Source organism: Myxine glutinosa, chromosome 1, assembly GCF_964187855.1.
Source record: "Myxine glutinosa chromosome 1, kmMyxGlut1.1, whole genome shotgun sequence".
Lineage (NCBI taxonomy): Eukaryota > Metazoa > Chordata > Myxini > Myxiniformes > Myxinidae > Myxine > Myxine glutinosa.
Window position 1 is genome coordinate 386,975,188 of NC_136261.1, and position 25,752 is coordinate 387,000,939.

Below are 25,752 nucleotides of genomic sequence, written 5' to 3' on the forward strand. Positions count from 1 at the left end.
CGATAGAGAGAGAGTGAGAGAAAGACAAGAAGGAAAGGGCTGGTCCATGTGGACTGATCGGCACACTGACCGTGCTGTCCTGAAGAATCTGGGCAGCAGGGAAGAATGGGGGAAGATTTGGCCCCCGACTCAAGTTGGAGGGGGAGCGGGAAGGGTACAACCCCCGTGAAAAGGCGTCCCCGATAGTTGTCTATTTCTGTGTAAACTGTTTTGGTAACGGAGGATATTGTTTCAGGAAATGTGTTTCGGTGATGAAGAAAAACTGTAATTATCTCTTAACCTTGAACAAAGAACCTACTAATATAACTTATCTAGAACTTTCTACTGATGGTTTCTTTGTTTCACTCCTTGAAGTTTTTTTTTTATCTCTTCACAGGTTGATGATGTGTAGCCTGAGCACTAAGTCTGGGTCGATCCTAAGGGAACTGAATAACATCATCAAGTTGGAGGAGCTTCAGTAAGTTCTGCACTGTTATTGAGGTTGTTTTTTTTCTTCTTCTCTTTTACTGGACACGGATTTGTGAATTTCCATCATAAGGTTGATAAATGAACTCCATTTTAAATATAAATAGTGAGAAATGACATCCAGCACTCCTTTTGTTCATATAATTATATAATTGTTCATAGAGATGGACTGGGTTGTAATTCAGGAATTATATAATTGATTTATAGAGAGGTACTGAGTTATAATCCCATAATTATATAATTGATTATAGAGAGGGACTGGGTTATAATACCATAATTATATAATTGTTTATAGAGAGGGACTTGGTTATAATCCCATAATTATGCAATTGGTTATGGAGAGCGACTGTGTTATAATCCCATAATTATATAATTGTTTATAGAGAGGGACTGGGTTGTAATCCCATAATTATGCAATTGGTTATGGAGAGGTACTGGGTTATAATCCCATAATTATATAATTGTTTATCGAGAAGGATTGGGTTATAATCCCAAAATTATATAATTGTTCAATTTATTGATATAATTCCATAAATATATAATTGTTTATCGAGAAGGATTGGGTTGTAATCCCAAAATTATATAATTGTTTATCAATTTATTGATATAATTATATAATTTATATGATAAAAATTATATAATTTATTTTGGTTATAATCCCAAAATTATATAAATTATATAATTATATAATTTATGATATAATTGTTTTCCCTCCGCTTCCGGTCTTGCCGGCGAGGTTATGTTTTTTCGCAGCTGTCCACGCTCTCCACGCTATCGAAGTTAAGTAATTGTTCCCATTTGTATTTTCGTCAAAATTGTATTTATTTTATTGTGTGTGTACCTACAGTGGGTCCCGAGGAAAATTATCGGTGTAAATCTTTCACACCTGTAGAGAAAATCGTGTTAATTTGTGTCGTGTCTTTTGAGGCCTTGTACCGTGTCCTACCTTGAGGCTTTGTTTTTCTCTCAGCGGTCCGTCGATTGTGCTCCAATAACTTTCGTTCTCTGTTTTTCCCAGTCTTTTCACCCCCATAGCCTACTTCCTTGTTCAAACTCTCAAATCAAAAAAAAATAAAAAAATAAACACATTTCCTTCTCTGTTCTTATTCGTTGTTCTTATTTGTTTATTCATTGTTCTTATTCCTTCGTTCGTTCTTCGACCACGTGTTTCTCCCCCATTTCCCCAGATAGTTTTCACTGTTAAACTTTTAAATGTTTAAACTTTCCCCTGAAGTACTGTATTCTGTCGTGTATTATAACACCTTTTTTTTCTTCTTCTTCTTTAAAAGGTTGCTTTCGACTTGCTCACCAAATCTATTCATCCCAAAAAAAAATTCCATCTCTTACAGTGCCTCTTTCATACATTCCCTAAACTCACCTGCACTCCACCCTACCCCCCCCCCCCCCTCCAGCATCCTTAAACGTATTTTTAACTCAAAGGTCACAAGAAACTCATTTTGCAATAAATGTTCATTTCCCATTAATCGTACACTTTCCAAATATCCACTCTCACCCCTCCCCTCCAAATCTTCCCCATCACCCCTCCCCTCCAAAACTTCCCCATCACCCCTCCCCTCCAAATCTTCCCCATCACCCATCCCTTTCAAATCTTCCCCCTTGCCCCTCCCCTCCAAATCCTCCCCATCACCCATCCCTTTCAAATCTCCCCCCTTGCCCCTTCCCTCCTAAACTCACCCCACACCCCTCCCCTCTGAGACTCCCCCTCGCCCCTCCCCTGCCAGACTGCCCCCTCACCCCTCCCCTCCAAATCTCCCCCATTTCCCATCCCTTTCAAATACCTCCCCTTGTCCCTTCCCTCCTAAACTCCCCCCTAACCCCTCCCCTCATAAACTCCCCCCTCACCCCTCCCCTTCAAATCTCCCCACCCTAATTTCTTCTCCATTTCCCCCTTCTCACCCCTCCTCCTCAAAGCGTCCTCCCCGCTTCTTCCCCCTTCCAACTCTCATCTCCATCTCCCCCAACCTTCTGCTTCGCTCTTCCCCCTCCTCAAATAAGACCTCACTGTGCCTCACCCAATCACCATCAAACCTTTTGTCCGCCCCATCCTTCCCTTTCTCCGAGCTATTCTGAAATCTCTGACACCTTCAACAGCTCTCCCTACCTCTTCCTCCTCTTCCACATCTTACCCTATCCCTCCTCCCCCCTGTTCTGTATCCGACGCCCCCCCCCCCTTCCTCTTCATTAACGGTATGGACCTCAAACATCCGGGGCCTTCGTTCAAACTTAACTGATCTCTCCATACAGGTTGCTTCTGACAAACCAGACGTGATTTGCTTAACAAAAACTTTCCTCCTTCAAGATGTCTCTGATTCCTTAATATCTCTTCCTGGTTACTCCCTCCTCCGGTATGATAGACCTGAGCCTCGTCCTGGAGGTGGGGTTGCTATCTTTATCAAAAACTCTCTTTCTCACTCGCCCTGCACTGCCCTCTCCACCTCACCCCAGGAATACATCTGGCTATGGCTTCCCCTTCGCTCCCACCTCTTGTTCATATGTGTGCTGTACCGTCCACCAAACAGTGATGACTCCATCTACATCTCGCTGTCTGATAATATGGACCAACTTCTATCTACTCATCCCAACTCTCTCTTCCTCATATGTGGTGATTTCAATTGTCACCATGCCAGTTGGCTGGGTGCGGGTACCTCTCTCACCAGCCATGGCTCCTCAGCAAAGGACTTCTGCGACTCACTGGGACTGACACAATCTGTCAATTTCCCGACCCAGATCTCAGTCAATGGAGCATCTTCTCTTCTGGACTTGGTTATGATGAACTTCCCTAAAAATGTCTGTGCTCTTCTTCTGCTCCAATCAGCTCATCTGATCATGTGCTTCTTAAAGTGGACATCTCTCTGACCATTCTCAGGGAGCCTCATCAGCGTCGACGAGTCTGGCATTTCACTCAGGCCAACTGGCACGGTCTTCAAGCAGCCATCAATCATCTGGACTGGTCTCACATCTCTACCACCTCTGACATCAACTCATCCTGGGAATTCTTCCAAAGTAAATTGCTCTCTCTCATGCACAGATTTATCCCATCTCGTCTTCAGTTGTCATACCCTTCCTCCAGTCCATGGTACACGGAATATTGTGGTGAGGCTGTTGCCCAGAAACAACTTGCCTTCGTCTCCTGGAAAGCAAATCCAACAGAAGGAAATCTCATTTCCTTTCACAAAGCCCAAAACAAGTGTGTGTCCATCCTCAGGAGAGCAAGGAAACAATATCTCTCCGTTCTCAAGACCGAACTCTCTTATCTGTCTCCCTCTTCCAAATCCCGTTGGCGTCTGGTCAAATCTGTTTCTGGTGTTTGTTCCCCCTCCATCCCCTACCTTACCTCAAACGGCTACACAGCTGACTCCGCACGTGAAAAAGCTGAATACTTCAACTCTGTGTTTGCCTCTAAATCTTGTGTCCCAAACCCATCCCTCTATGTACCCACCGTACCCAGTCGTACCCAGCTGCTCCTGGACTCTGTGTCCTTTCCTCCTGACAAGGTGGAAAAGTTTCTGTCAACCCTCGACTCTGATTCTGCAACTGGACATGACGGCATCAGCCCACGGGTCCTAAAATCCTGTTCTTCCACTCTTTCACTCCCTCTCTTTGTTCTCTTCACCCTCTCTTTTGCTCAAGGTCATCTGCCATCTTCTTGGAAATCAGCCAACATCACCGCTTTACACAAAAAATGTGGAAAAACAGATCCGAGCAACTACAGACCAATCAGCTTTCTCCCAATTATCAGCAAAGTCATGGAATCCATCATTGCTTCGGATATGCAATCTTTCCTCTTCTCCAACGGTTTTGATCTCTGATCATCAATTTGGTTTCAGACCAGGTCACTCTACTCTGGACATGCTGCTTCTGCTGTCTCAACAATGGATTGAGGTCCTCGATGCCAAACAGGAAATTAGAGCTGTCTCCCTCGACATATCACGTGCCTTCGATACGGTCTGGCACCCCGCTTTGCTCACCAAACTCTCCTCCTTTGGTATCCATGGAAATCTCTACGCATGGCTGGTGGACTTCCTCTCTAGTTGTAGTCAACGTGTGGCCCTGAATGGGTTTCTCTCATCTCCTCTTCCTGTTCAGGCTGGAGTTCCCCTAGGCAGTGTTCTGGGCCCTGTGCTTTTTCTGGTCTTCATCAATGATCTCTCCGACTCTCTTGAAAATCCTCTCTATCTCTTTGCTGATGACTCCACTCTCTGCCGCTCCATTCCTCATCCCTCAGATCGGCAGTCTGCATCCTCCTCACTCTCTGCAGACCTGGACAAAATCACAGACGGGGCAAACAAGTGGAACATGTCTTTCAATCCTGACAAATCTCACACTCTTACGATGTCTCTCCGAAAAGACCGACTGGACAACCCTCCCATCCACTTTCTGAATAATCCTCTCTAAGAAGTTCTGTCACTCAAGCTTTTGGGTCGCACTATCTGCCATGATCTTTCCTGGGAAAACCATATTTCAAATCTGGCCTCCAAAGCCAGTCGCCGACTGGGCATCCACTGTCGTGCGAAGTCCATCCTTGGCACACCTGAGCTCCTCACCACATACAAGGCTTTCATCCACAGCTCAATGGAATACTGCTCTCCCCTCTGGGCTGGTGCTCCTGCCTCACACCTAGCTCGTCTTCACGCTGTTGAAACCAAAGCATTCAAAATCATTGGAATCTCCCGTGATGAAGCTACCTCCGAGGGCCTTTCACTTACTCACCGCAGGCACGTTGGTGGTCTTTCTTTCTTCTACCGACTCCTCTCCGGCCTTGCTCCTCCAGCTCTCTTTGGGCTCTGCCCCCCAAATATTCCTTCAGGTCACACAAGATCTGTCTGCAACCCTCTTATGGTTAAACAGCCAAAATCAAGACTCTCTGCTCACCTTCACTCCTTCATCCCTCTTTTCTCCCACCTCTGGAACAAACTCCCTCACTCTCTCCAATCCCACTCCTCCCTCCAGGTCTTTAAAACAGCTGTTCACCACCATCTCTTCTCTTCCCCCATCCAAAACATTGATCTTTTCTACCCCCGCTAATTTAACCCCAAATCCACTTTTTTGAAATACCAACTTCTTTCCTGGAAGTCCTTGATGTCCTTGTTTTTATACATCTCCCACCCCCCCCCCCCCCCAAGCCCTCTCCCTCCCACACATTCCCGATGTCCCTGCTCTCAAATGTTGTGTTTATGTGCTTCCCCTTCTCTCCCCATCTTGTCTACCGCTCCCCTTTTTATATATTTTGTTTGTTTGTCTGTTTGATTCGTTTGTGTGATAAATGTTAGCTCTTTCACGAGCCTCGATTATGCACACAAAAAAAAATCAAAGAAAAACAGAGATGGACTTGGTTATCATCCCAAAATGATATAATTGTTTATGGAAAGGGACTGGGTTATAATCCCAAAATTATATGATTGTATAGTTGTTTATGGAGAGGGACTGGGTTATAATCCCAAAATTATATAGTTGTTTATGGAGAGGGACTGAGTTATAATCCGATAATTATATAGTTGTTTATGGAGAGGGACTGGGTTATAATCCCAAAATTATATAGTTGTTTATGGAGAGGGACTGGGTTATAATCCCATAATTATATAATTGTTTATGGAGAGGGACTGGGTTATAATCCCACAATTATATAGTTGTTTATGGAGAGGGACTGGGTTATAATCCCATAATTATATGGTGTTGAAGTGATTTATAAACATAACTATTGAAATGGTGAAAGTATTCCCAAAGTTCTTCATGTTGTTAATGGAATGATAACCTCAGGGTTTTCTCTTTCCCTCCTTTACCATCAGTTTGAGTTCGAATCCCATTGGTGATGAGGGATTGGAGGTGTTGATGGGTGTTCTGAAATCCCAACCAAAGTTACAAAGCCTCTGGTGAGTAGGAATGGGATTTGTTTTGGGAAATTAAAACATATTGATGTCATCATCCATGATTGTGTACCTGATGTTCTCCAGGTGAACCTTGACCTCCATTAACAACCTTTGGTTGAAGTTTGTGCTTTGTTTGTGTTCAGAGATGGGAATAACTTTGTAATGAAAATCAGATCCACAACTTTGACCTAGTAGTAGGTTTAATGACAATTCGATCTCTGGCAACATCCTGTAAAAATACAATCATGCAATATATCAGGATTATGGAATCATGGGGTTTAAGTTCAGCATGTCAATCAATGCAAGCCAGCCTGGATCATCTACGTATATGCACCATTCGAGTCTATGTGTCATGGATGAAATGTCGCAGGAATGTTTCGGAGCGATGGCTGTCCGAGTTCTTATAGACGCCTCTCAGTGGTTAGAGAGAGCATAACACCTGGGTTCAACTTCGATACATTTTCATTACATTCTTCCCGCCGTTTGAATTACACTTCCGCTAGGCAGGAATCGAGCACGCAGCAGCAATAGTAGAGCAGCGATCGTCCGTCCATGTCAGTCGGTCCATCCATAGTGAGCGGGGCGACGAATTTCCCTTCCAGTGCGGGTCCGGAAACTACCGGGTACTACATCCCCAGGCCCGGAGTCCCCCGCTTCGGAGTAGCCGCCAGAGTCAGGTGATGAAGGTGGCACCATAGTGCCCACAGGCTGGGGTGTATTTGGCGGCGAGATGGCCGGCAGATGCTCCATAGGTGGAGCAACGGGAGAGTCCATAGACTCGTAAATTGGTTCGTCGATTTCCCCGCAAGGGGCCAGGTGGCGTACGGAGATTGTGGACTCACGTCCATCTGCCATCAACACGCGAGCATGCTCGGGATTAGCTTGGAGTACTTGCACCTTATCCACTTGTGGATCATACTTGCTCATGCGAACCGCACGTTTGAGATAAGCCGGCCCCGGCTCAGCAAGCCAAGTAGGTAAAGGTCGGATACTACCCGAGCTCCTCGGGTGATGATACATCCGTTCGTGGGGAGTCTGGTTGGTGGCCGTACACAGTAAAGTCCTGATTGAGTTCAGCACTGCAGGTAACGACCAGGCCCATTTATCTAGGCCTTGGCCGAGGGACCTAAGGCTTAGCGTGACAGCTCTCCATATAATACCATTGAAGCGTTCGACCTGTCCATTCGCCCACGGTCTATACGGAGTGGTATCGCTAGAAGCGACATCATGCTGGAGTAAGAAGCTCCTCACCTCCTGGGACAGGAACACCGCACCTCGATCGGTATGCATGTAGGCCGGATTCCAAAACATAGAAAACAAGTTCTGCAGGCACCGGATAACCGTGGCGGCCGTCATATCTGCGTATGTGAAAGCGAAAGGGAATCTTGAGAACTCATCAATGATAGTGAGCACATAACGAGAGTTACTCGATGCTGGTGACGCTGGCAGAGGCCCTTTGAAGTCCATCGCCAATCTCTCCCACGACCTAGTTGGCCAGTGTCCTCATAGGAGGGTTGTAAAAATGCGGTTTGAGTTCAGCACATACAGAACAATTGCGACAGACCTGGCGAATGTCTTCAACCGAGTAGGGCAAGTTACGACTACGCACAAAATGAGCAAAACGCGTCACCCCGGGATGGCACAGAGTGTCGTGCAAAGCGCGCAGATCCTCCAAAGATATGAGGCCCGCACACGTTGCCGGCCGCGATAAGGCGTCGGCAACCAGGTTATCCCTCCCAGGGCAATATTTGATTGTGTAGCAGAAATCGGCGAGTTTGATGCGCCAGCGAGTGATTTTCTCATTCTTAATGCGTTGAGCATGCAGAGTGTCATACATAAATGCAACGCTCTGTTGGTCCGTGATAATTTGGAAACATCGTCCTAGCAAATAGGGACGTCAACGCCGAATCAACTCGACGATGGCCTATGCCTCCTTTTCGTCAGACGAATGTCTCCGCTCAGCGGAGGTGAGAGTTTGCGAAAAGAAAGCCCCAGGGCACCCCCCCTGGGAGAGAGTCACAGCTATCGCATGATCCGATGCATCACTTTCCAAAACAAAAGATTTATTCTCGTCAATCATCGCCACAGCAGCGCCAACGATGTCGGACTTAAGGCCATGGAAAGCAGCCTTGGCGGCAAGGCTCATGGGGAATGCTTCGCCGTCCACAAGCAGGCGGAGCTTCGCAGAGAAATTTTGTACCCACTTAGAATAATGAGCGAACAGCCCGAGAGCACGCTTCAGCGAAGCATGATCACAGGGCGGGGCCATGTCGAGCAAGGGTCGCAGACGCTCCTTATCCGGAGCAACTGAGCCGTGGGTCACGGTGTACCCCAGAAGATCTATTGTGCGAGCGGAGAAACGACATTTAGCCTCATTCATAGTTAAGCGATACCTCTGCGCGACCTTGAGGAAGCGCTTCAGATTAGCATCATGATGTTCGTGGTCATGCCCGCAAAGCGTGAGATTGTCCAGATATACAAAGACGTCGGTCAAGTTCTCCTTAGCGATGAGGTTGTCCATAGCCCTCTGAAAACAAGTGACCCCGTTCGTGACCCCGAAAGGTAGTCGGGTGAACTGGTATAACCTTTGACTCGATTCAAACGCTGCATAGATGCGGTCGGCCTCGGAGATGGGGATTTGATGATACGCACTACGCAAATTGAGAGTGCTATAGACTGAATACTGGGCCACCTGTCGCACCACGGAGTCCATGCCCGGAAGAGGGTAGGCGTCCAGCTGTGTAAACCGATTAATCATCTGCGAATAGTCGATTACCATGCGTTTGCGATGCACTTCGCTTTGTACCACTAGAACTTGCGACTGACTAGGTTCTATGATACCTTCCTTTAATAGCTGGGCCGTTTCTTCCGCAATGAATTGCGCGTCAGCTCGTGAGTAGCGTAGCGATTTAACTGCTACAGGTGTGCAGTCCGTGGTCATATTGGGGAACAGCGTCAGCGGCTCAATTTCCATCCCTGCAAGAGCACACACAGCAAGCGTATCAGTGCCACCAAATTCCATTTCCAACAGTCCATGTCGCTTGAGAAAATCATGTCCTAGCAAAACGTCTGCACATAATGCTGGTAAGACCATGAGATGCACATCCGGAAACATTCGTCCCTTAATCACAAGCTTCAGTCGACATTCCCCTTTTGTGCTGAGCCTCAGCTCCTGAGAGGCCATAAAGATTCGGCGTCTTGTCCCAAGAATCGGCCATCCATGTTTTTGCACAAGTCGATAATCAACAGAACTATCTGTGGAACCTGTATCGATCAAAGCATTTGCAAAAATTCCCTCGATCATAAGTGGAATTATAGCACGAGCCAGGCCAGGTGGACCTGCAATTATCGAGTCGTCTAGGCGAAGCGCTCGTGCCTTGCGCGTGGATCCAATGCCAGCTAAAGTTTTCCGTGCCATTGAAATCGTTTGTAGGCCGGTCGTGCCGCCTCCAGAGGGCGCACGTGCCATGCATGGAGTTCCCGGCTTTCGTGCCATGGCATTAGCTTGTAGATCATACGTGCAGCCTCCGGATGGCGCTCGTGTCATGCGCGGAGTTTCAAAGCAAACATTAGCCGTTCGCGTGGCCGATCCAGGAAGTTGGCAAGGCGTCTGAAGAATGCCGGCCAAGGACGGTCACACCGCGTACTGTCGTGTTTGCGCCACTTGTTTAGTCGGCGCGACGAATCTCACCAAGGTCGAGCTCACAGACAGGGGCCCTTGGGAATGTGCGACCCTCATCAAAGTCGGGTGAGGCACCCCGCGCACCGTTCGGTCCGCTGGCTCGGCGATAAGGTCATTCATCGTCGAGCGGCCTCGTTTGCCCTGCGACGTCGATCGGAAAACTTTCGCAAAATGACCAGTCTTTGTGCACAAATGACATGTCGCATCTCTAGCCGGGCAAACAGACCTGAGATGTCTTCGGTTCCCGCAGAAATAGCATGTAGCGTTACGTCCGGGCTTTGGTCCAGCTGCTGCTGCTGCCGTCAAGCCCGGATCGACATCCTCCTCGGGAGTGGCCGGGGTCTCCGATTCCGGCAGAGATGCCATGGCTGCATCCACGTCCTCGGCGGTTGCTCTCTCCGGTCGAGCTTGTCGAGATGTCCCCACAGTGACGTATGGGTGTTCATACGCGTCGGATTGTTCCCGTGCTTGGGTATAGACGTGCGATAGCCGTAGTGCTTCAGCGAGTGTCAAGTCGGCTTCTTCAAGAAGTCTCTGTCTTACGACTGGGGATCTAAGTCCTGCGACAAAAGAATTGTGAACAAGATCATCACAAACTTGTTCATGTGTACGTACCGCTGGGGCACTCTCGGTCAGCAGACGTCAGAGCTCTTGAGCGAAGTGATCTAAAGTCTCCGTGGGCTGTTGTCGTCGTCGTGCGAGCAGATGCCAGGAATAGATCGCGCTTCGTTTTTTGATGTAAATACGCTTCAGCTCTGCCACGGCGGCATCGAATGTCACACATTGTTCGATTGCCCGATACACATTGTGGTGTACCTTTGTTTGTAGTACGTCTAATTTCGTTTCTTTGGTGACAGCGGCTTCCTGAGCCTTGAATTGATTATCCAAGGTTTTCAGCCAATGTGTCAGCTCCGCGGCCACGGCCGCCGCTTACGGGTCGGCTGCGAAGAGCGGCACCTGGATCATTTTGTGTCCCGACATGTCGCTCTCGTTCGCCTCTTGTTCTCGTTCGGACAGTGAGATGAATTGTCATTAATTGTAATGAAAATCAGATCCACAACTTTGACCTAGTAGTAGGTTTAATGACAATTCGATCTCTGGCAACATCCTGTAAAAATACAATCATGCAATATATCAGGATTATGGAATCATGGGGTTTAAGTTCAGCAATGTCAATCATTGCAAGCAAGCCTGGATCATCTACGTATATGCACCATTCGAGTCTACGTGTCATGGATTAAATGTCGCAGGAATGTTTCGGAGCGATGGCTGTCCGAGTTCTTATAGACGCCTCTCAGTGGTTAGAGAGAGCATAACACCTGGGTTCAACTTCGATACATTTTCATTACAAACCTTTTGAGTTTCTTAAGTTTTTAAAGTTTTTTTTTTTTTTCTTTTGAACAAGTTTTTTTGAAAAATAAGTTTTTGAAAATAAGTTAGCACAAGCCCGTTTTAATATTACTAGATGAGATGACATACCGTTCTACACCTGGGTAATTCTGAGTGTGTTGTGAGGGGGTGGGGAGGAGTTGTGGGGGAGTCCATGGGGGGAAGAAAGTGGAGTGGGGAGATACCTGGCGAATGCAGTGCAAAGGGGAAGAGGGAAATTCTGCTATTATTGCTTATGTGATAAATAGATGGTATAGTGCTTTAACCACCAAATTTTCAGAAACCTTCCCTCCTCTTGCCCTACACCATCCTCTCCCTTCCCTTCTCCCTGTCTGCCCTTCCCCTCCTCCTTCCTGTCCAACCCTCTCCCAACCCCTGTAAAGTATCTCGACAAACTACGATCAATTGTCGTACGCGTTTATTCACTCTGCCGTTCAAGGCCCGATTCACAGCAGCGCCATCCGAGCTCTGGCGTAGGGATACAACCCGGTCCCGGTGTAGGGATACAATGGTGAACATTTGCACTGCATACATGACATCCTCCCCTTTAAGTCCAAAATTACCAAGAGCAATACGTGCTATATTTCCAGAATTGACATTTCAAAAGCAACATTTCCAAAACATGTGAAAATATGTGTGCAAACGGTTATGAGAATAATGAAAATACGTGAAAATAGAACATGTGTCAACGTGAAAAAAAAAACATCTTCAAAGATTCAACCGGTCGGGTGCTTTTCTCTCACGCATTGAGCGTCGCGGTGTACCAGTGGATACAGAGTCCGAGGTGATTCCTTTGGGTCGCAGTGTACCAGTGGATACAGAGTCCGAGGTGATTCCTTTGGTCTCCACGAAGGGTGTAGCGTTTGCAGAGGTTTTCGGGGCATCCGAGCCGGCTGGAGCGGCCACGACGATCTCCGGCAGTGGCGGGTCAAACTGTTGTCCTGACTGTGACGATGCTACAGGCTCCATCGACTCACAGTGACGGTAGGTTATGTGGTCCTGATGTCGACGAATTTCGCGGCCGTCCTGCAGGCGAATCACACTGGACAGTGGATCTGGCTTCTCGATGATGTCCCCCGGTAGCCACGTCGCACCTGCACCAAAATTTCGGGCAAACACTGGATCTCCAATGTTGATACATCGACTGTTGGACGTCTTATCGTGCACCAACTTTTGATTAAGCTGGCTTTGATAAACATTTGATGATATGTCTGGTTTGAGATTGTCAAGTGTCGATCTCAAGTGTCGTTTCATCAATAACTCAGACGGAGCTGCACCGGTTGTTGATTGTGGCGTGATGCGGTATTTGAACAGGAGACGAGACAGCTTTGTTTCCAGGGTTCCCTCCTGAAGTTTCTGCAATCCGGATTTGATGATTCCCATGGATCGTTCGGCCAAGCCATTTGGAGCCTGGTGATGTGGGCTGACAAACTTATGTTTGATGCCGTTCCGACGTGTGAACTTGGCAAACTCGGTACTGGAAAAACACGAACCGTTATCACTCACGATCATCCTGGGCAGACCATGAGTGGCGAAACAGTGTCTGAGTCTTTCGATGACAATGGCTGACGTAGTACCACGCGTCACATAGGCATCAATCCATTTTGTGTGCGTGTCCGTAATTATTAGAATCATGCTGCCGTTAATAGGCCCGGCATAATCGAGATGTAGGCGATGCCACGGTTCGCTGGGCCATTCCCAGGGATGCAGTGGCGCTTTCGCAGGTGTATTCCGGGTGCTCTGGCAGGGGTAACAATGTCGAACATGATGTTCGATATCAGCATCAAGATTCGGCCACCACACATAGTTTCTGGCAAGTGACTTCATCTTCACAATCCCGGGGTGACAGTCATGGATTTCATCCATGACCCTGGAACGCAGATTTTTCGGGATCACGACACGACATCCCCAGATTAGGCAACCATTTTCCACGCTGAGTTCGTTTTTACGTGCTTTAAAAGCCGCAAAATCTGGGTCACCCTCAGGTAGCAAATGCCATCCAAGCTGTACAGCCTGGACAGTTCTGGACAGAACGGGGTCTCGTCGAGTATGAGTGCGGATCTGGCCGGAATCGACAGCACAATCTTCCAGATGATCCATCAGTGCGATAATGGATCCTGGTGTAGGCGAATCATCAACGGATTCTGGAAGGGGTAACCGACTCATGGCATCTGCATTTGTGATAAACGAACCGGGCTTATAACAGATGGTGTAGTCATAAGCAGCGAGAAACAGGGACCAGCGGATGATCCTGGGCGGTAGTGTGTCAGATGTCGCCTTAGTTGGACCAAACAGACTGATCAGCGGCTTGTGATCAGTGCGACTCGTGAAATGATGTCCAAGAAGGTACTGGCGAAATTTGCCGACGCTGAAAACGATTCCCAATCCTTCCTTGTCAAGTTGGGAATAGTTTTTCTCTGCCGGGGACAACGTTCTGGATGCAAATGCAACCGGTCTTTCCGTACCATCAGGCATCACGTGTGATAATACACTCCCCACTCCATACCGACAGGCATCGCATGTCAGCACAAGATCCTTCTCTGGATCAAAATAAACGAGAACATTGGACGATTTGAGCAGATCCTTAGAGGTCTGGAATGCTGATTGTTCAGTAGACCCCCAGCTCCAGGAGACTCCTTTCCTCAAAAGCCGATAAAGGGGGCCCAAAACGTCGGTCACATTCGGGATGTAACGACCATAGAACTGAAGCAAATCGAGGTATGACTTCAATTCGGTCACATCTCGTGGAGAAGGAGCATCCTTGATAGCTTGGACTTTCTCATCTGTCGGGTGTAGACCCTCAGCATCAATCGTATGACCCAGGTACGTGACTGATGGCACCATAAACTTGCACTTGTCTCGACGCAAACGTAGGCCAGAGTCCGAAATCTTCTTCAGAACTCTCTCCAGGTTCTGTAGATGTTCCGCGTCCGTACGACCAGTAACCAGAATATCATCCTGGTAACAAACGGCGTTGCGTTCGGCGGCAAACAAACTGTCGATGACACGCTGATAAATTCCAGGTGCAGATTTCACTCCAAAACTAAGTCGGTGGTACCTCACGATGCGTGTTGATGGTAAGATACTGTTTCGAATTCTCGTCCAAGCAGAGCTGTAGATAGGCGGATTTGAGATCGAGTTTCGTAAAAGTCTTGCCTCCCGTGAGACGAGCATAGAGGTCTTCGATCCTCGGGATTGGATATTTATCCAATGAAGAACACCTGTTCACGGTCATTTTATAATCTCCACATATACGGATGGACTGGTCCGATTTTATGACCGGAACGATGGGCGCCGCCCATTCGGCATACTGGATTTGCTCGATGATCCCCAGATTTTCAAGATGATCCAGTTCCTTGTCAATCCGCTCACGCAGGGTGAAAGGGACTGGGCGAGCCCTGCAAAATATAGGATTGGCATCCCGGTCAACCCTGAGTTTAGCCGTATGTCCTTTCAAGGTTCCAAGCTCATCCTTGAAGACATCTGGGTACGTATCCAGCACATTTTTGAGTGTGTATGCTGCGGTAGGAGAAACGTTGGCTGCCCGGAGTTGATGAATGCTTTCCCACTTCAGTCGAATTATGCTCAACCAGTTCCTGCCGAGTAAGGAAGGGCCCTTTCCAGGAATGACGATCAGGGGTAGGTGAAACTCACGGTTATCGTAGCCCACCGTGGCGTCACATGTACCGCAGGGAACAATCTTCTCACCTGTATAGGTGGAGAGTCCATAGGTAGTAGGTTTCAGATGGGGTCGGTCAGCATCACTCCACAGGTTTGTGAAAACAGCATGGCTGATGAGCGAGACGGCTGCACCAGTGTCGACCTCCATTTGCAATGGTCGATTGTTGACGACAACATTGGCAAGAAGAGGGTCCCGCCTATGGTGAGAATCAATATGAAGCAGGTCATATGATTCTGAGTTGTCGGAAACAGAGCTCACCTGGTCAAGCTCGGGTTCCTCCGAACCGATAAACTGATGAATCTTGTCAGCAGCTTTTCCTTTTCCCGATTTGCGAGTGATGCAAGCTGGAGCAATATGGCCAGTTTTCGAACAGAAATGGCAGGTGGCATCTTTGAACCGACACGTCTCCGGAGGGTGCTTTCCGTTGCACCGAAAACAGTTGTTGTTGGTTTGAGACTGCACTGGCTTCTGACGAGGAGCCTTGTTCCAACGTTTTGGCTGAACATGATCCAACCGATTCACAGCAGGGCTGGTACCAGATGAGCGAGTGGCACCGATGCTTGTAGCATTGCGTTCAGCACTTTCCATGGAAATGGCGGTGTCTCTGGCATTTTGGAACGTCAGTTTTCTCTCAGCAAGCAGGCGTCTACGAGTGCGGTCATCGGACATGCCAACCACCAGCAAATCACGAAGCATGTCATCGATCGTGTCCCCAAACTCACACAGATGTGACAGTTTTTTGAGGTGTGCAATGAAGTCTGCGATCGACTGACCTTGCTGCTGTCTGCACATGTAAAAATTAAACCGACACAGGACGACTGAAGGAGATGGATTGCAATGTTCCTTCAAAGCGGCCTTGAGCTCTGCATACGTGAGCTCCTGGATTGTCCGAGGCCGAATCAGGTTTTTAACGAGTGTGAACGTCTCACCTCCGCAAACGGACAGGAAGACGGCCTTCATCCGGCCTTCGGTCGCGATGCCATTCGCCTCGAAGTAGAAAGACAACCGCTCAGAATACGTGTCAAAATCCCCCTCATGAGGGTCGAATTCATCGATATGGCCGAAAGATGTCATGGTCGAGATGTTTATCCTCGTCGCCATGTAAAGTATCTCGACAAACTACGATCAATTGTCGTACGCATTTATTCACTCTGCCGTTCAAGGCCCGATTCACAGCAGCGCCATCCGAGCTCTGGCGTAGGGATACAACCCGGTCCCGGTGTAGGGATACAACGGTGAGCATTTGCACTGCATACATGACACCCCCTCCCCATTCCTGTTCTCCTTCCCCTTCCCCTCCCCTCCCTTACTCCTCCCCCTCCTGTATTCCACCCTCCCCATTACTGTTCCCCCCTCCCCATTCCTGTTTCCCCTCTCTACATTCCTGTTCCCCCCCTCCCGCCCCCATTTCCCTCCCCTATCCTCCTCCTCCTCCCCCATCATCCCCCGTCCCATTCCTCCCCCACTCTCCCCTCCCCCTTCCATCCCCCCCTTCCTTTTCCCCCTCTCCTTCCCTACTTGTCCGTCCCTCCCCCTACACCCTCCTACTCTTCCCTTCCCTGCCCTTCTCTGCACCCCCTCTCCTTCTCTCTCTCACCCCTCTCTTCATATTCCTGGCACAAAGCGAGCCTGCATTGTCCATTGTCCGGTAACGCCAGGTACTTTTTATAGTTGTTAATATAACTCAAACCTGTTCGTTGAGGTGTTTTACTTATTATTATCTCCACGCTTTTTCAAAAAAAAAAACGGGTGATATTGTGAGTGACTCAGTTCGTCTGTCCACCCGTCACGCGATCTCCCCCAAAAAGGTTGGGCAGAAATTCACCAAACTTGGTGGTTTTGATGACCACATGGCACAACGGTACAAGAACAGTGTCATTTTTGGCCTCACTGCATGGAGTGGTGTCAAAAGGTCAAATACCAACAAATGCAATTACTGGCACATTTAAAAACATTTTTTCTATAAAACGTTGTAAATGCAATCACCATTGGGGGACGTATGAAATACATAACAATTTTTTTTTTTGATCCCCAGTTCATGCCTCAGGGGGTGGGGACGTGGGTCACAGGGGTCAAAACTGGACAACATCTTGACTCAAAATTTGATATTGGGTCTTTCCACTCCGGGTGGAACTTTTTGCTATCTTCTGACTTTGTTTTAGGTGGGAAGTGTGGGGATTCGCGATGGCGCACATTGGACTTCGCTCTAATCTCTCTTTTGTAGAAAACTCCTGTTTCCACAATCCAGGGGATGATGTCACATGGAAAAGGAGTTTACTACTGTTATCGGTCATGTGACCTTCAACCTGTTTATTTGGAAGTTTAATTATCTCTCAACCTGGAATAAAGAGCCTTCTTAATATTACCTGTTTATTGACAACTTTCTTCTGATGGTTCTTTGTTTCACTCCTTGGCGTTTTTATCTCTTCACAGGTTAAGGGGATGTAACCTGAGCACCAAGTCCGGGCCTATCTTGAGGGAACTGAAGAACATCAACAACTTGGAATTTCTTGAGTGAGTCTTGAATTGTTATTGAGTTTTTTTTTTTCTTTTTCTTCTCTTTCACTGGACACGGATTTGTGAATTTCCATCACACGGTTTATAAATAAACTCCATTTTTAATGCAATTACCCAGAGATTTCATGAAACCCATATAATTATATAATTGTTTATGGAGAGGAACTGGCTTATAATCCCATAATTATATAGTTGTTTATGGAGAGGGACTGGGTTATAATCCCATAATTGTATAGTTATTTATGGAGAGGGACTGGGTTATAATCCCATAATTGTATAGTTATTTATGGAGAGGGACTGGGTTATAATCCCATAATTATATAATTGTTTATGGAGAGGAACTGGCTTATAATCCCATAATTATATAGTTGTTTATGGAGAGGGACTGGGTTATAATCCCATAATTGTATAGTTATTTATGGAGAGGGACTGGGTTATAATTCCATAATTATATAGTTATTTATGGAGAGGGACTGGGTTATAATCCCATAATTATATAGTTGTTTATGGAGAGGGACTGGGTTATTATCCCATAATTATATAGTTGAATATGGAGAGGGACTGGGTTATAATCCCATAATTATAAAGTTGTTTATGGAGAGGGACTGGGTTATAATCCCATAATTATATAGTTGTTTATGGAGAGGGACTGGGATATTATCCCATAATTATATCGTTATTTATGGAGAGGGACTGGGTTATAATCCCATAATTATATAATTGTTTATTGAGAGGGACTGGGTTATAATCCCATAATTATATAATTGTTTATTGAGAGGGACTGGGATATTATCCCATAATTATATCGTTATTTATGGAGAGGGACTGGGTTATAATCCCATAATTATATAATTGTTTATTGAGAGGGACTGGGTTATAATTCCATAATTATATAGTTGAATATGGAGAGGGACTGGGTTATAATTCCATAATTATATAGTTGTTTATGGAGAGGGACTGGGTTATTATCCCATAATTATATAGTTGAATATGGAGAGGGACTGGGTTATAATCCCATAATTATAAAGTTGTTTATGGAGAGGGACTGGGTTATAATCCCATAATTATATAGTTGTTTATGGAGAGGGACTGGGATATTATCCCATAATTATATCGTTATTTATGGAGAGGGACTGGGTTATAATCCCATAATTATATAATTGTTTATTGAGAGGGACTGGGTTATAATCCCATAATTATATAATTGTTTATTGAGAGGGACTGGGTTATAATCCCATAATTATATAATTGTGTATTGAGAGGGTCTGGGTTGTAATCCCATAATTATATGGTGTTGAAGTGATTTATAAACATAACTATTGAAATGGTGAAAGTATTCCCAAAGTTCTCCATGTTGTTAATGGAATGATAACCTCAGGGTTTTCTCTTTCCCTCCTTTACCATCAGTTTGAGTTCGAATCCCATCGGTGATGAAGGATTGGATGGATTGATGGAAGGCTTGAAATCCCAAACAAAGTTGCAAACCCTCGCGTGAGTGGGCATGGGATTTGTTTTGGGAAATCAAAACATAATGACGTCATAATTCCGACCTGATTGTGTACCTGATGTTCTCCAGGTGAGCCCTGACCTCCATAATTATCCCTTCCTTGAACTTTGTGTTTTGCTTGTGTTCATAGATGGGAATGAAAGGCTTCGCCTGTCTTGTGTAGCGGATCATTGGGGTGAATGAAGCGGGAATGAGGAACGGTTAATGATAAACTACTCGATGAAGGATAAACGGGTACATTCTGAACATTCATTGATACATTCTCTTGTAGTGAACATTAGTAAATGTGAAAAGGGATGAATAATCTGAACTCAGATCAGTTGATCAATGTTTGTTCGTCCTGGTCAATGAGTTAAAGTGAAGAGTGACGTTGTAATGGTGAAGAAGAAGAATACATTATGGTGTACCAGAACCCTCAACATAACGTCTGTGGATCCGTTTGGGTTCAAACCCATCATGGCATGATCCATTTACCCCGTTTGAACACCGATATTCGACCTATGGTGTCAAATTGAGGTGATCATGCCACGTGGTGCACATGATGCACCTGCAGAGAGGGGACAGGTTGGTGCAAGACGAAGGTTTGGGGAAAATTGATCTTCGTTAGAAAACCAATAAACCAACTGATGAGTCACTTTGGACCGTCATGTCTGTGTCACACCCTCAATGTTTTATAAATAATCGTATCACGACCATTCCGAACAGATTCATTAAAATGTTCGTACGTATTAAATTTCTCATTATTCATTAATTTTATAATTCGCCATTAGTTTTTTTAACATCCATTTGCTCCCCCTGTTTGTAAGGGGGTTCAGATATTATTTAAAATCTCGTTATCTATGCTTGGATATTGTTTCCTGAGAAACTAAAAGTGTATTTCATGTATCTACCATACACACCACAATGTCGGCTTGTGTGTTTGTACAGATGTCTGTCCTCTTCATGAGGGTTGGTTTTAAAGGGCAATCTTTTAACATGAATGTGTGTTCACTATGGTCTACTTTTGAGGATAAAAGAAACGCAAAAAACATTTTCCAGAAAAGAGTAATCTCTTCTATTGGAGGTGTAGACGTTGTCTTGCAAACCGAGCCTCAAGGGTGGTGTACAGAAGCGTTTTTTAAAAATAACAATAAATACAATGTGCAGGGAGGTGAAATTTGCTGCACATGATGTGCAATGTATGTAGAGTAAACCGAGTGTTCATTTACATCCATATGTTGTCGAATAAATAAAGAAGATATAAGCACACCTGACACTAGGCCGAGGCTTCAGACTTTGGCATGCTCACGAGGCTGCACCGTCGAATAAACTGTTCCAACCCGTGATTCTTGATGGGCTTTTTACTCGTCGTATGATAAACGACGATCCTTAACATGAGAGGACATGCTTCATGATGCACCCCTCTTCCATGCTGGTAGTTATTAAACTTGCTATCATTTCAATACATCCCCCCACCCCTCCCTCACTTCCACATCTCCTGTGTTCATTTCAACCCCCAACCACTGTTCTGGCACGGCAGTGAAAGGTAATTCGTTTAATTTGATTAAACATGAAGAGGAAACTGAAGATCTGAATTCACCGCAAACTTCTGTTTTCATCCCCAAACTTTTGCACTCTTCCTCTCCCCCCTATTAAATGTAACTTCAACCTGTACCATGAGATGTTTTCTTTATGTCTGTTTCCACGATCCAGGAGACAATGTCTCATGGAAAGGGACTTTCTATTGTTATCGGTCATGTGACCTTCAACCTGTTCATTTTCAGGTTATTTTATCCTTTAACCTGGAACAAAGAACCTTCTAATATAACTCGTTTATTTACAACTTTATGCTGACGGTTTTTTGTTTCACTCCTAGTTTTATCTCCTCACAGGTTATATGGATGTAACTTGAGTACCAAGTCTGGGCCTGTTCTGAGGGACCTGAAGAACATCCTCAACTTGGAGAAACTTGAGTGAGTTTTGAACTGTTACTGTGAAATGAGGCGAATAGGGACATCAAGGTGAATAGGGACACAAACTGAAAAAAAGTTCGGAAGCTTTTTTCGCTGAAAATTGATAACCATACTGATTTGTTGATATTTGGGTTGAAAGTGTTATCTTGTTTTTTTTTTAAAGCAACTTATAGTTCCTATTAACCCCATATATGGGATAAATAGGAATAAATAGGATTTTTATGGCTGTCCCTATTCACCCCGTTTTACGGGTGAATAGGGACAGTTACTAATACCTCCGAACCCCGAGAGGAGTCACGGCAGAAAGATGTGTTATTCTGATATGTCAAAGATCAATGGTGAAACCACACCAATTGTTACCAACAAACAAGTATTGTATTAAGATCACACAAGAATAACAGTACAACAACCACAGTAATCAATTGTACAACCAATATATATTTCCTATAATGGTACCATCAGGTTTGTACACTATAACTCACTGTGCTCCAAGTGAGCGAAAAGAAGAACATTCCCCAATGTCTCTATTCCGGCATCAAGCCAAAGTCGATCCGCTCCAGTAATCATCAGAATGATGTCTAATCGAGACCAGAATCCCATTCGGATGACAGTCAGTCCCACTGCCAAAGCTGTGCAAAGGCGCCCTCAAGGTGACTGGGAAATCACACCCTCGGGTATGGACGTTCCACGGCTCCCGATCGGCGAACCGCAGATTTCCCACTCAAAAGCCACGTTACAATCGTTACATACACACACCAGATTAACGTCTGGAGGCAGTGACAATGGTTAAAGCGAGGCGAAAAACCTTGAGCGATGCGCAAATCCTGCGTGAGGTAAAAATGGCCGATTTCCGTTCTCGTGGCATAACGGCACTCCGATAATTCTCTCCGGAATCAACCGCAAAACCTGTCACGCAGGTTTATCTGTCACAGTGATGACAACTCTGTCGCAGGAATCCCTTTCCCGGGAAACCCAAAGTTCACACGTGACCCGCTCGCCAACGTTCGCTCAGGACCTTGAAGCAGCTCGGCTTCTTGTCCGACTCACTCGCTCCACCTTCTCTTCCTCTTCGTTGTCGTCCGGTTCCGGTTTCATTTAAAACATTAACTTTTTACCTTTTGAAAATAGTAATCTCTATTTACCTTAAACGACAACAATAATAGTATGTACATGGAATCAAAAATGTTTACAGTGGATGAAAACCACAACAATGGAAGTGACGAATCTGTAACATAAGGGTGATGTTGGAATATCTTGGTATATTCACTCTGTGGGAAAATAATTTAACCACTGTGGGAGAGCAATTTAACCATGGTGGGAAACAATTTGACCACTGTTGAAGTCAATTTAACCATCGTGGGAAAAAATGTCTCATGGAAAGGAAAGTTGTACTATTATCGGTCACGTGACCTTCAACGTGTTAGCCCATCCTCCATGTAGCGGGAGACGAGGTTTGCAATGACTTTTGTGTGTGTCTGTCTGGGCCGTAACTTTTTTTTTAACCATGTGAACCTTGTTATAAAATTCTCAACAAAGCTTTATTATGATGATATGGAGAAGGCAAATTAATAATTTTGTCAAAAGGTCAAAGGTCAAAGGTCAACATTACATAAAATCGTCAATTTTCATGCAATTGACCTGAAATTTTAAGAATTTGCACATTGGATTACTGAATTGGTTCACCAATCAAAAGCTAGAAGCTGATTTTTTTTTTTTTAGATCAAAAGGTCAAAGGTCAAGGTTGCATAAAAGCATAAATTTTTATTTGATTAACTTCAAATTTGAGCAGGGTTTCCATGTTGATTCACTGAAGCATATTGCTTTTGAGGTCAAAAGGTCAAGATCGCCTAAAATCGTCAATCTTTTGTATTTTATTAGCTGTTTTCATCATATTTAGCATACACAAGAAGAAGTCTGAATACAAAGCAGAGACGGGCAGGCGTTGCATTTTCAGATGCTTTCTAGTTCTGAAAAGGTTATTTGAAGTTATTTAAAAACAATTTAACAATTTAACCACCGTGGGAAAACAAAAACAATTTTAAATAATTTAATCACTGGTTAAAAAATTTTAAGCACCATGAAAAAAATTTTTACTACTTTGGGAAGCCAATTGAACCACCGTGGGAAGCCAATTGAACCACCGTGGGAAAACAATTTAACCACTGTCTGAAGCAAGTAAAATCTGACTTTTCAAGCGTTAACCCTCTCCAGAGTAAAAGAGGGGTGAATGTTTGAAACGTCAGTTTCTCTTTTCTTCTCTCCCGGAGTTAGCATACTTCGATCAACGTTCTGCTGATTCATCCATTTTGATTACAACATCATTCTGATAAGTAAATAGAAACTTATCATTCATTTCATTCATTCACCGTTTTGTTTATTTGTTTAATTTTAACCCCTTCTCTTCTTCAGTGTGCGTGGAAATGATCCAAGCCTCGATCATTTCATAAACAAGTGAAAATGGTTCTATCGCGGTGAGTGTGAAGGGGAGCGGGTAGTGTATGTTTTGTGTAATTAAAATAAGTAGGGTGAGAATGAGCAATGTCTCGTCAATGTAATGAAAGTAGATTGCAAAGGGTGGGGGAAAGGAGAGGAGGGGGGGATAAAATAATTTTGATTTGTTTTGGTGTGGGGGGATCTTTTTCATATGTATGCAGCACAAGGCTGTGATGTGGCGTCATTGGCTGAGGGAATGGCTGTGCTGGTGATGCAATGCCCTCTGTTGTTTATGGCAGGAATTTGGAATTTGGCCATGGTGCTCGCTTCCTCTTCACGAAGGACACCATGGGATCTTTATCGTCCACCAATGAATGCTGGCAGACTGGACGCCCATATAATGTCCATCTGGGGGAATCGCAACAACAGTAGAGAACAGGAACATCGGGAGATCTGTGGAAGAGAGAGAGAGGGTTGGGGCGGGGTACATGGGATAAACAAGATGGACACTACAATGACTTTCAGGAAAGAAAATGGATTTTAAGGAGGTGGGTTGAGGGTGGATTAATGGAGGTAAAGAAATGGTTTTGGATAACACTGCAATTAAATTTTTGCATAACACTGCAATTAAATTTTTGCATGAAACGACATGAAAACATGTTCGCAATAACACCTGGATTCCGGCTAGATTGCCTTCCCTCTCTCTCGCCTTCCCCTCCATCTGTTTCCAGAAACCCTCCATGTTAGCATTGTGCATGTAGTGAGGTGTTTCCCATTTTGCATGTGAATTGTGCTGCTATAACATGCATAACCCTTGCAATCATGACTGGAAAGCGTCCGTGGAGTAGCAAGGTTGGTAGCGCGAGCGAAAGACAGAGGAAGGCCATCACTGTTGAAGTAAAATTGGATGTAAAATAGGACAATAAGTTGAGGATTGAGGCAGCACTCCCCCTAACCTATGTCTCTTATGTATAATGGGAAATTTTTAGTTTTAATTTGCAGGTTTTTTATTTACAGCACTTGCACAACACCTGCTCTCAGGCTGAAGGCGAGGAGCTTAGCGATTGACGATGACATTGGGGACTTCAGGACCAGCCCATCATGGACCTACAGTGTCATGGCACACCATATGCTGTCGGTTCAACGACACACACACATCTACTAACATGTACCCGATGACATGGCTGAAAAGACGATTCACTTCCAATCCCACATCATCAAGCTTCGCCGGTGACAAGAAATATTATTATTATTATTATTATTTTTTGGAGGATGAAAAAGAAGGGTGCGGTTAATACACGGTCGCAGTTAATACACTGGAAAATATGGTAATCTGGATAAAGCAGCAAGATTTGTGTAGATTTTAAGGACTTTTTTTTTTAATCTTTGGGGTAAAAACAATTTGTTTATACCGTATATTTTAATTCCCCAGTGATGTTATACATTGCTTCAACTTCAATCGCTGATACATGTTGGAGGATCTTAGGAATATCTGGAAGATTAAATAAAACCACAACGAGTACCAAGGTCCATAAGTAATGTGGTTTCATAATTCATGATTTATACATTGTCCCATAACTAGTGATTTATACATTGTCCCATAACTCTTCATGTAAACATTAGACCATAACTCATGATATATACAGCTTGTGCACAACGAAACACCAATTTAAAGTCACTTAATAGGGTGTTGGTTCACCACGTGTGGCCAGTACGGCCTGTATGCGCTGTGGCATAGAGTCCACCAGCGTCTGGAATTCTGCAGGAGGGATGCGGCACCATTCTTTCACGATAAAGTCAATCAACTCACACCACTTTAATGGAGATGGAAAACGCTATCTCATGTGTCATTCCAGAATATCCAATAAATGCTTCATTGGATTCAGATCTGGTGACAGAGAAGGCCATGACATATGGATGACATCAGTCATTTGGGAAACCAATTGAACCACCGTGGGAAGCCAATTGAACCACCATGGGAAAACAATTTAACCACTGTCTGAAGCAAGTAAAATCTAAATTTTCAAGCGTTAACCTTTCCTCCAGTTAAAAGAGGGGTGAATGTCTGAAACGTCAGTGTCCTGTTCATCAAACCATTGGGCGACCACATGTGATGTGTGGATGGGGGCATTGTCATCCTGTAAGATATCGCTCCCGGTAGGAAAGAAATGCTGCAATATGGAGTGATCTGCAATAAGATGATCACTCGGTACCATTAAGTAGCGATTGGCATTGAC

General features: G+C 45.1%; 1 protein-coding gene across 1 annotated transcript in view; it reads left to right on the forward strand.

Annotated features, from left to right (window-relative positions):
• The window catches only part of LOC137416225 (NACHT, LRR and PYD domains-containing protein 3), an 81,744-nt gene extending 56,694 nt beyond the window's left edge, over positions 1-25,050 (forward strand). The window contains exons 11-17 of the mRNA XM_068101785.2: positions 377-457; positions 6,273-6,356; positions 17,540-17,620; positions 19,031-19,114; positions 21,002-21,082; positions 23,492-23,553; positions 24,533-25,050. Of these exons, the coding sequence (XP_067957886.2) occupies positions 377-457; positions 6,273-6,356; positions 17,540-17,620; positions 19,031-19,114; positions 21,002-21,082; positions 23,492-23,537 (457 nt within the window). The 3' untranslated portion in view covers positions 23,538-23,553; positions 24,533-25,050. The remainder of the gene's footprint in view (positions 1-376; positions 458-6,272; positions 6,357-17,539; positions 17,621-19,030; positions 19,115-21,001; positions 21,083-23,491; positions 23,554-24,532) is intronic.
• Positions 25,051-25,752: the final 702 nt, after the last annotated feature.